Source organism: Dasypus novemcinctus, chromosome X (assembly GCF_030445035.2).
Source record: "Dasypus novemcinctus isolate mDasNov1 chromosome X, mDasNov1.1.hap2, whole genome shotgun sequence".
Lineage (NCBI taxonomy): Eukaryota > Metazoa > Chordata > Mammalia > Cingulata > Dasypodidae > Dasypus > Dasypus novemcinctus.
In genome coordinates, this window is record NC_080704.1 from 86904685 (window position 1) to 86917243 (window position 12559).

Here is a 12559-nt window from a genome sequence, read left to right on the forward strand (position 1 = left end):
AAATCTACAAAGTTTTACCACATTGAAAATCAAAGTGAGAGAGGACACGGGAAATAACTAAAATTAGAAATGTAAGGGGAGACAGTAGCGAAGCAGGCTAGTAAGACAGGAATAGACGGATCTGGAACCTGGCAGAGTCCATGTGGATATCTGGAACCCCCAAGTTGGCTGCCACCCCTGGGATTCTGCTACCTAGAACAAAGACTTCTTCCTGGGAACAAGGAAAAGTCCCAAATGTTCTCTAGGAACTTTATCATTGGGTCCTAACTAAGGAATTGATGGGTGGGGTAATCAATCCAAACAGCAAATGACTGGAACCCCTTCCCCTTCTATTAGCAAAGGGGTGGAACAATTAGCAATTTAAAAGCAAACCACAAGACTTGAGCGCGCTCTCTTTCTCACCTTACTCTCTTGCCTGCAGACCTGTCCTGTTCTCTGTGTGCCGCTGCCACCATTTTTCCTCTGCCATGTGGCCACGCAAGTAACCCTGGAGACTTATAATCTATAATGGGGAATTGTAGCTTGTAAATTAGCCCTCTTCATCCCTTTTCATCCCCTTCCTCACTACCTGGGGACCCCTGCTCTGTTATTTTCTCTTATTTTCTCCCATTTCTCTTCCCTCCCTACCTGAATAAATTACTGGCCTAACTCACGCGGCATGCTCTTGAAATTTCATTTCTCCAGCACAGCCAAGAACCTAGATAGAATCCAGTAACAGCAGTACCAACCCCACAGAAATAAAAAGGAGTATTAAGTGGCTACAATGAACTACATGTCAATAAATTAAATAACCTAGATGAAATAAATTTCTAGAAATACACAAGCTACACCGAATCAAGAAACAGAACTAAAGAAACCATTAACTAGTAAACAGATTCCATCAGAATTTTAAAAACCTCCCAAGAAAGAAAATCCAATGGCTTCACTAGTGAATTTACCAAGCATTTGAAAAGGAACTGACACCAGTTCTGCTTAAATTCTTCCAAAAAATGGAAGAAGGGAAAACATTCCATAACTGATTCTATGAGGACATCATCATCATAACACCAAAACTAGATAAAGATACAAGAAAATAAAATTACAAACCAATGGTCCATATAGATATAGAGGCAAAAGTCCTCTACAAAATACGAGCAAACTGAATCCAACAGCATATTAAAAGAATTATGTATCAGGATCAAGTGGGATTTCTCCCAGAAATTCAAGGTGGTTCACATTACAAAAGTCAATTAATTTAATATATCACACTAACGGGATGAAAGAAAAAAAAACACATGATGATATGAATTGATGCAAACAGGCATTTGACATATTCCCATCACCCTGCAATAGTGATGGACATCTGCTCTAACTCACAGAAGGACTCTTTTGCATTTGTACCTTTAACAACAATTCTCAACCGCCTCTGGGTTTACTGTGTTTATAAACCAGTTGCTATTCCAATTGGTGTGACCTATAGACTGTGGTTAACAGCAATACTATAATATTCTTGCATCGATGCCAAAGCTGTACTGTGTTGATAATGGAGGTGTATGGAAAAAGTGTGCCAAATGTATGCTATGGACCATGATTGGTGTTAACAGTCTGATGATTTCATCTCATAATCTGTAACAAATGTTCCACCAGGATGTGGAATTGTATGGAAAATCTACACATCTGTATGATTGTTTTGCAAGTTCACAATATCTGTAACAAAAATATATTTTTAAAAAATAGTATGGGTTGGGGGAAAATACACCAAATGTAAGATAAGGACTATTGTCGGTAGTTAATATTGTGATGATGCTCTTACATAAATTGTAACAAATGTTTCACAACAATGCAAAGAGTTGGTGGAGGGGTGATGTATGAGACCCCTGTGTGATGTTATGTATGCTTATTGTGTAAGTTCACAATCTCTACTATACACTTATTGTTTATGTGTGTTCATGTATGAATGACATACTTCAATAAAAAATTTTAAAAATTTAAAATTTAAAAGGCATTTGACAAAAACCTACACTCCTACTTGATAAAAGCACTTTGAAAAAAAGAAATAGAAGAAAACTTCCTCAACATGATAAAGGACATATATGAAAACCCCACTGCTAAATCAAATTCAATGTTGAAAGGTTGAATGCTTTCCTTCTAAGATCAGGAACAATACAAGTATGCCCATTGCCACCACTATTATTCAGTGTTGTACTGAAAGTTCTTGCCAAGGCAATTAGGCAAGAAAAAGAAATAAAAGTAATTCAAATTAGAAAGGAAGAAGTAAAAGTTTCCCTATTAACAGATGGCATGATCCTATATTTTTAAAAATCCTGAAAAATCCACAATAAGGCTATAAGAGCTAATAAACAAATTCAGCAAAGCGGCAGGATATAAGATCAAGATTAAAAAATCAGAATTGATTCTATATACTAGTACTTCTTCGCTGAAATGGAATAGCCCAATAACCAAATTTATATGGAAGGTTAAAGTGCTCCTTACAGCCAAATACATCTTGAAAAAGAAGAACATAGCTGAAGAACAAATACTACTTGATTCCAAAACTTATTCCAAACCTCCAGCGGCCAAAAAATATGGTACTATAAAGTTTCTCTGAAGATAAAGTGAAAAAGTAAGTCACTGGGGGAACATATGGGAGAAACTGTCACTGTACATAAAAAATAACAGACCATACAGCAATGAAAGACACACTGAATTTTAAATTTTATTATTACATTTATTATTTTTGTATTTTATTTATTATTTTGTTATTAGTTTTATTATTGTTTGGCCTTGATTTTTTAAAATATGAGTTTATTGTGGACGTTATGAACTTACAAAGCAATCATGCACATGTATAGAATTCCCATACAAAACCCCTTCACCAACACACCATACTGTTGAGGAACATTTCTTATATATTACAAGATAATGTCATCAGACTGGCCTTGTTTTGGGGGAGGTTTTGGATTGCCAAATGGCCACACCTGTGGCAGGGAAGGATCACTAGTGCAGTGTCCGTGATTGGGGGATGTGTGGGACAGGGTGCACCAGGGCATGCTTCTAAGGCATAAGAGTATGTTGAAGTGGTCATGGGGTGCTGTCTCAGTGTATGGAGACCAACATAATAACCAAAAGAATATTGAATTCCTATTCTGGGAAGCCCTGCTACATTCTCTAATTGAGCAGTAAGAATCCCCCAAGTACATGGGCAGTGCCTAGCAAAGGAGGACAGGCCATTATGCCAGGCCTTTGATATGGATTGGTTGTACTTATGAATCTTGTTCTTGTGAAATTGAACCTTAGATTAGTATTATATATTGCCTAAAAGTTGCCTCTTGAAAGCCTCCTTGTTGCTCAAATGTGGCCTTTCTCTAAGCCAATCTCAGCATATAAACATGCTACCTTTCCCTGGTGTGGGACATCACTCCCTAGGGATAAGCCTCCCTGTCACCAAGGGATTACCAAGCACCAACTAGCTATGCAGTTGGAAAAATAACTTGACCAATAGGTGGAAATATTAAATACAAATGAGTTTTTATGGCTAAGACATTTCAAAGTGAGTCTGGAGGTCATTCCAGAGGTTATGCTTATGCGCATCTCAGCAGGCTCTCACTGACTGCCACAGTAAATAGTGCCTCAAACAGCAGGGCTCCTGAGGGCTCTAGAGACATCTAGACACTACAGGCAGGGTAGGTAATCTCAGGAATTCGGCAGCCTTTCAGAGGGCCTTACTTTGGAATATATGTTCCCCAATGCACCCTACACATGGTTCTTCTGCCCCTTTTATTTGAACCTATAATTAGCAATATATTTGTTAGATATATGTCCCAGAGACTTAAATCTTTGGTCTGTTCATATGCCAGTTGAGCCCTCAATCTCAGCAGAGTTGCAACACCTACTCTCCAGTTCATTGGGCTTACCCAGGACAATTAACAAACAGATGATGACAGACAATACCCATTCCAAAAAACAAGAGAGTATCTATAACTGCAGGCAAGACAGTTCCATCACCTGCCCCATGGGATCTAAGCCTTCTCTAAACCCGAAACAGATTGGGCATCACCATCTCAAAATCCTCAAGACTGAGAAATGAACAAACATAAGGGGGGAATACATCTATGAACTAAAGTAGACTTATTATTATTCCAGCAATGGAAGAACTTGTATCACTGATATAAAGGCAGTGGCCATCAGAGGTTCTTAGGAGGAAGAGGGAAGAGAAGGTGTAACATGGAGGCATTTTGGGGACATTGGTATTGTCCTGCATGACACTGTAATGATGGATACGGGTCACTATATATTTTGTCAAAACTTATAAAACTGTGAGGGTCAAAGTGTAAAAATATAGTGTAAGCTATAGTCCATGGTTAGAAGCAACGCTTCAATATGTTTTCATCAACTGTAACAAATGTACCACACTCTTGAAAGATGCGTTAAAGTGGGGAGGATGGGGGGAGGGGGTGGAGGATATGGGGATCCCCTATTTTTGATGTAACATTTATGTAATCTATAACTTCTTTAAAAATAAAAATAAAATAAACTATGAGTAAGAAAAAAAAAGGATGGTACTGACACAAGTACAGACTTATAAACTAATGAAATCGAACTGCAAGTTCTGAAATAGACCCTCACATCCATGGTCAACTAATTTTTGAGAAGGGTGCTAACTCCACTCAATGGAGAAAGAATAGTCTCTTCAACAAATGGTGCTAAGAAAACTGGATATCCTTATGCAAAAGAATGAAGGTGGATACCTACCTCACACCATATACAAAAAGTAAGTCAAAATAGATCAAGGACCTAAAGTATAGGTCTTTGAACCAGGAATATAAATTCCTAGAAGAAAACATAGGGAAGCATATCAGGACTTTGTGTTAGGCAATGGTTTCTTAGTCTTTACATCCAAAGCATGAGCAACAAAAGAAAAATAGATGAATGGGACTTCATCAAAACTAAAAGCTTTTGTCCATCAATGGACTTCATCATGAAAGTAAAAAGACAAGCTACAGAATGGGAGAAAATATTTGGAAACTACTACATATCTGATACCAGTTTAATAAAAGAAATCCTACAATTCCACAATAAAAAGACAAGCACCCCAATTTTAAAATAAGGAAAAGACTTATTAGCCATTAGAACAGAGCACATCAAAGCCATGATAAAATACCATTTCACACATGTACAAATGGTGACTATTAAAAATAGAAAAGAACAAGTGCTAGAGAGGATGTGCAGTAACAGGCACACTCATTCATTTTTGGTGGGAATGCAGTAAAATGTAGAAAACATTTTGGGGTGTCATAAGAAACTTAACTACAGACTTACTATATAACCTGGTAATTCCACTCATAACCATATACCTACAAGAACAGAAAGCAGGACTTGAACAGATATTTGCACACCAATGTTCACAGTGGCATTATTCACAACAGCCAGAAACTGGAAACAAATCAAGTGTCCATCTACAAATGACTGGGTAAACAAAATGTGATATATACATATCACATACACATACATATGTGGCAGTTTGATATTATTGATGAATTCTGAAAACTAATATTGATTATGTTTGTAAACTGGGCATGATATCCTTTGATTTTATTAAATACAGAGGTTTTGTTTTCACTTAATCGAATTAAGATTTGGCTTTGATTCAGCCACATCAGTAGGATGTTGAGTTCCAGCTCCCCTGGTAGGTGGATACTCCCACAGAAAACGATTCAGCAGAGGAGAGAGCTTAGTTTTGATGCAGGAGCCCCAGCGAGAGAGCCAAATCATTTGCCTGATAGTTTACATCTGGCCTTGTGGAGAGAGCAGAGCAGCTGAGCCTGGAAAGAGACGAGCCTCTGGAAGAGAGAGGAGCTTTATGCCAGCCTACAGCTGAGATCAGAAGAAACTGGAACCATGGAACCTTAAGAGGAGGAGGGAGGCTGAACATCACCAATCATCTTGCTCCAACACATGGCAACAGACTTTGGTGAGGGAGGTTATCTTACACTTTATGGCCTGGTAACTGTAAGCTTCTACCCCAAATAAATACCCTTAAAAAAGCCAACAGATTTCTGGTAGTTAGCATCAGCACCCCTGTGGCTGACTAATACAACACACAATGGAATATTTCAGCCCTAAAAAGGAATGAGGTTCTGATACATGTGACTATATGGATTATTAACCTTGAAGACATATGTAGTAAAATAAGCCAGGCAAAAAAAAGACAAATACTATATGATGTCACTGTTATTAAATAATTAGAATAAGCAAATTTTGAGTCAGAAAATAGAACACAGGTTACCAGGGTTTGAGGTAGAGGTGGGAAATGGGGAGTTAATGCTTAATTGGTACAGAATTTCCATTTGAGTAATGAAGCACAACATTCTGAATGTAATTTTGGTAATGGTAGCACAGCATTCTGATTGTAATTAACACCTCTAACTTACACATTTGAATGTGGTTCAAAGGGGAAATTTCAAGTTGTATATGTTAGAATAAAATAAAAATATATAGGACTGTACAACAGAAACGGTGAACTCTAATTGATGGACCACAGTTAAGAATACGGTTATAACATTTTTTCACGAGTTGTTACAAAGTTAACATACTAATGCAAAATGTTAAAAATGGGGGATATGGAAACTGTATTTTCTGCATAATTTCTCCAAAGAACTATTTTTCTAATTAAAAATAATACACCAAAAAGTGTGAAATGTATAGTATATACACCTAAAATCAAATCTTACAAAATCTTTATGCATACAGAAATGTTTCCTACCTCACATTAGTTTCATCATTAAATTCTTCAGCCCACTTCTTCCTCGATTGGGCTGTAGTTGAACCATCTAACCGGTAATAGTCAATGTTTCGGAGCCACTTCCCTTCACCTGAAAGTTTAACAACAAAAAACAACAGAGGTTTTTTATGTTGTTTTGCTGACAAGTAGATTTTCCTCCTTGCTCACCATTTAAAATTGACTACATATAAATATTCCACTTGAATAGCAAAATATATATATTTTTAAAGTTGAGGGGTAATTAATTGCATATCAAACTTCCTCAGATTTCTTTAAAATAGATACTAAGCAACATAAGTACTTTTAAACTCTATTTCATCTACATGTGAATTTCCAAGAACACAACCATTTCTTGAAAGGTTTCCTTGATTAGAACCCTTTAACATTTGTCAAAAGAATATGGTAAAGTTGCATTTTGTTCATGAAGCTTGCTTTTAATTTAAAACTAGACAGCCAGCTTTTCTGCTCCCTTATTAACAACCTGATAATGATCAGCTAAAACTCAGAGACATAGAATGCTTTTATTCATTCAATGAACAATTATTTCCTGAATGCATAACATGTGCCAAAAACTATTATATGGGCTAGCTACAAATTATACCCCATATTCTCATTTCACAAGATTTATTCTATCTCTCTGTCTATATGTGTGTATATGTATATGTGTATATATATATATATATATATATGTACATGTATTAGTGACTTTAAAAGCTAAACAGTGATCAGATATGTCTATTTTTGGACAGTGAGGTAGATTGAATTAAGTGCTCCAGAAAAATTCATATCTGAACCTTATCGATTCCTATGGGTGTAAATTCATTTTAAGTAGGACCTTTTGAAGATATTATTTTTAGTTAAGGTACAAGACAAATGAATGGAGTTGGGTCTTAATTCTATTACTGGAGGCTTTCAGAAGAAAAAGCCAAGTGGATTAGCAGAAGTTGCAAATCAAGGGAACCCAGAAAAGAAAGGGAAGAATGCTGCCATGTGCAATGCCACGTGACAGAAAAGCCAAGGACCCAGGGAATGGCAGTAGACAACCCCAAAATGACAGTCTTTGTCAAGAAAGCATCACCTTGCTGATGCCATGATTCTGGACTTCTAACTTCAAAACCACGACCCAATAAATTCCAGTTATTTAATACCATTGTGTGGTATTTTTCATAACAGCCAGGAAAGTAAGACAGACAATGAAGTAAAATGTCACACAAGACATGAGGGGATTAAGTGCTTATGACAGTTTTATATTTTGTTACACAATCTCCATTGCAATTCTTTATTTGTAAATAGAATACTACTGCTACGCAAAATCCCTAATAGCACACTCTAGTTTTACCATAAAGACAAAGCTATGAAACTCAGACTTCAATTTAGTTTACTAGTTTAAAATAAGGGATGCTGTTTCACATGGTAAGTACTTTCCCATATATTTACTTACATAGAATTTCCTTCCTGAAAATTCCGTAAGGTCTGAGAAATCAGTTTATTATTTATGAATTTTATTTGGAGAAAAAAGACATACAGAGCTAAGGCGGGAAGAAAAAAAACTTTAAAGCAGGGGTTCTTAACCAGGGGTCCATGGATCCCTTAAAAGATTTTAGGAGGTCTATGAGCTTGAATTGAAAATTTTAAAAAATATTATTCTTGTGGAGATGTGTTGGTGTCAGCATGACATATTTATTAAATAATACACAGTACAGAGGGGAGTAAGGTGTCCATGGTTTTCATCTTGCAAAGGGGTCCGTGGAACAAAAAGGTTAAGAACCCTTCTTTTAAATACTTCTAGAGAAGATGGTGGAATAGAGTGCTCTAGAACATAGTCTATTCACGAAAACAACTATTGAACAGGCAGGAACTATCTGAAACAACCATTTTGAAACTAGAGAGGCAAGAAGAACACTGTACAGCATCCAGGGAAAAGTGGGAGGAAGAGCCTGGGAAAAAAAAGGTAAAATGCTCTCTCCCTAAGCAGCTAACAGCAACCATTCCACACTCTAGTGGCAGGCCACTGCAGGTTCCCCACAGCTTACAGGCCTCTCGGATCTGATATTGCAGGGTGGGATGTGAGCAGGCCCAGTGAGGGTGATTATCACTGAGGAGCCACGATCGTGATCAAGATGATAGAGGTCCTAACAACAACTGATACTCAGTAACTGCTATTCCAGGTGAATGACCTGTTGCAACAGGAGTCTAAATGTCAGCCAAAGGTCTGTGGCTTGAGACTAATTGAGTCTGCACACGATAATGGCCTCAGAATGATTGCAAGTCTAAGGGACTTTGAAGTAAATGATCTTAATTTAACTCAGTTCTTTGGCTCTGATACAGACACATTTTCTCTAGCTGTGAATTTACATCCTGTCCAAAATGAAGGTACAGCCCAAGTACCCTGGCTCTGTAGGATTGAACTGCTTTTATTTGGTCATAAAATCAAGTGGAGAGGAAAGGAACGTCTCACTGGCAACTGACTTGATCCAAATGAGTCAGTATAAGTTCAAAAGGTTCAGATTGATGAGAATTGAAAAGACTGTATTGGCAAAGCTGTGTTGGAAAATCAAACCTACTACTACCTTTCAATTTCTGCAAATCTATTATTTACTCATTCATGAGAACATGCCATGTGAAAGGAAAAACAGGCTTAATTCTGAAAGAAGAGAAGCTCACCTTAAGGCATGGCACTGCAGGATGATATTTTCTAAAGCTAAGCCTTTTATGTTGGCATTCTCTATCACTTCATTAGACATCCAAGCAAAGAAGTGTATAGAATTAACGGAAGTAGAATGTCTTCAGAAACAGTCCAAGACAAATGGCAGAGATCTGAACATCTGGTAAGAGCTCATATCCCAGTGTTTAAATGAATAATCATTAACAAGTGTTCCAAACCAAATGTTCAGAGATCAAGGATTGTTTCTGGGAGTACTACATGGAAACTAAAGTATAGCTACCACAGAATCACACATCTTCCAACAATTCTTGAAATGGCTTTTTAATCAGATTATTACAACAAAAAAATCTGTTCTCTGAAGCCTTTCTCCACAACCCTGAGCTATGGAATCATTAGTGTTAATAATGGACTTAAGCTGTGAAATCTCAAAATATAGCAACTAGATTAACATTGATGTTTTCAGACTTGGGAGAATTGGGAGAATTTTATTATGCTCTAGTAGAATTATATTTAGATTTTAATTCATCTGAGAAGCCTACTAATCAAAGCATGAAACTAATGACAAGTCTAGGAAGGTAAACTGGATCATCATTTATAACACTGATCCAAATGTCTATATCGGATAAATATATTATATATTTAGGTGGTAATGAAAATGGTAACCTACTTAAAGCATGCTTTTTAACTTATGAGGTTAAATGAAAACCAACATTGCACATACTCATTTTTCAGATATATCAGATTACTACTCTAGGCAGTATAAATGGTTTCTTGGTACTCAGAATGCCATAGGATAAAAAATCCAAAGATGTAGAATTACTTCTACATAGCAGTTACATTTTAAATTGAGGGCACTTTATATAAAGCAAAAATAAAGACCTGGTAAGCTTGTCAAATTCGTTAAGTTATTGTGAATATTCTTTCTAGAACACAGGTCATGTTTATATCCATGATAAACATTTCTATACAGAATCTACCTCCTCAATCTAGTCCCATCGAGAAAATTAGTTTCTCTTGTAACAAAATAAATTATCACTCAAAAAATTGGCTTTACTGTATCCAAGAAAGCGCACACTCGATTTAACGCTCTAGAAAGTTTTTACTAATGAAGGTTTTGATAAAATCAGCATTCCCTAATTCAGAATTTTGTTTAAAAGGAAGAGCATATATACTTTCAATAATGCCCATACTGTGCCAAAACAGAGAATTAAGTGGGTACCCTCATAATAGGTAGTGTTTAGAATTTCCCATGTAAGTCAGTGAATGTAAGGAGATCTACAGCACTGAAGTGTTGTAAATGGTCACTGAGTGCAAAAGTGTAGCCATCCAGAAAGACTATAGCCAATTATGATTTACTTTTTTTTGTCTTTATTCATTTTTTAATATTACATTAAAAAATATGAGGTTCCCATATACCCCCCACTCCTCTCACCCCACTACTCCCCCCACAGCAACATTCTCCTCCATCATCATGAGACATTCATTATGATTTACTTTTGACATCATGTTATGGATGAATATACACTGAAAAATAAACCAAGAAACACAATAATACCTAAAGTTATACATAACTTTGATAAACTATATTTGAGGATAACTTTTAAGTTTTCCCAAATGGCTGATACAAATGGCAGCGGTATCCTAACAAACTACCATTATTTTGGTATTAAGTATAAAATTTTCAATAAAATTACTGAAATGAAAAAAAATACAATAGAGGTACACAAACAAGGGATTTGAAATCATGGAAGAAAGAAGCAGCAAAGTAGAGGAAAGAACAACTGAAATGGAAGAGAAAGAAGAACAGAGAGAGGAAAAGTGGGAAAAATTGAGTAGGGACTCAGGGAATTGAATGATAACACAAAGAGCACCAACACACGTGTTATGGGAGTTCCAGAAAGAGATGAGAAGGAAAAGGGAGCAGAGGGAATATTTAAGGAAAAAATGGCCCACAATTTCCCAAATCTCATGATAGACATGAATATATATGTCCAGGAAATACAGCATTACTCCAATTAGAATAAATCCAAATAGTCTTACCCAAAGACACATAATATGCAGAATGCCAAGTGTCAAAGATAGAGAAAATTCTGGAAACAGCAGGGAAACACAAATCATCATATACAAGGGATGTCTAATAAGACTCAGTGCAGATTTCTCATGAGAAACCATAAAGGAGAAAAGACAGTGGTATGGTTTAATAAAGATAATGAAAGAGAAAAACTTCGAGCCGACTTCTTTATCCAGCAAAATTGTACTTCAAATATGAAGGTTAATTTAAAATATAAGTGGTTCTCAAATATGTTTTCCCATTGAGTAGGCTGATTTTTCACATTCCCGACAAAATCCTTTGAAGTGAAAAAGTTTTTAATTTTGAGGAGGTCCCATTATCTATTTTTTCTTTTGTTGCTCATGCAATGAAACTATTTCCTATAACAAGATCTCATACATCCTTCCCTATATTATCTTCCAGTAGTTTTATGGTCTTGGCTATTACACTTAGGTCTTTGATCTATTTTGAGTTAATTTTTCTATAGGGCATGAGATGGTGAGCCTCTCTCATTCTTTGGGCTATGGATATCCAGTTCTACCAGCAACATTTGTTGAAGAGGCCATTCTGTCCCAGTTGAGTGTGTTTGGTGGCCTTGTTGAAAATCAGTTGGCTCTATATGCAAGGATCTGTATCAGAAATCTCAATTTGGTTCCAATGGTCAGTATGTCTATCCTTCTGGAGTACTATGCAGTTTTGCTTTTTTAAAGGAGGTTCCAGGGATTGAACCCAGGACCTTGTACATGGGAAGCAGACACTGAACCACTGAGCTACATCTGCTTCCCAATGAGAGTTGTTTTATTTATTTATTTATTTTTAGAAGGTACCAGGGAATGAACCCAGGACATCACATATGGGAAGCAAGCACTCAAACACTTGAGTTACATCCACTCCCAATACCATGCAGTTTTGACCACTGTAGCTTTGTAGTATGCTTTAAAGTTGGGTATCGTGATTCCTCCAATTTTGATTTCCTTTTTCAATATGTTTTTGGCTAATTGGGCCCCTTGCCCTTCCAAATAAATTTCATAATTAGCTTTTCCAATGCAGTAAAAAATGCTGCTGTAATTTTTATTGGGATTTA

General features: G+C 36.4%; 1 protein-coding gene and 1 pseudogene across 8 annotated transcripts in view; one reads left to right on the forward strand and one right to left on the reverse strand.

The window, feature by feature from the left end:
- The window catches only part of ATRX (ATRX chromatin remodeler), a 362990-nt gene that overhangs the window by 87645 nt on the left and 262786 nt on the right, over positions 1–12559 (reverse strand). For all 8 annotated transcript variants that reach the window (XM_058292114.2, XM_058292110.2, XM_058292112.2 and 5 more), the window contains one exon: positions 6743–6851. In XM_058292114.2, the coding sequence (XP_058148097.1) occupies positions 6743–6851 (109 nt within the window). The remainder of the gene's footprint in view (positions 1–6742; positions 6852–12559) is intronic.
- LOC139438122 (cyclin-G1 pseudogene) lies at positions 8881–9750 on the forward strand (annotated as a pseudogene).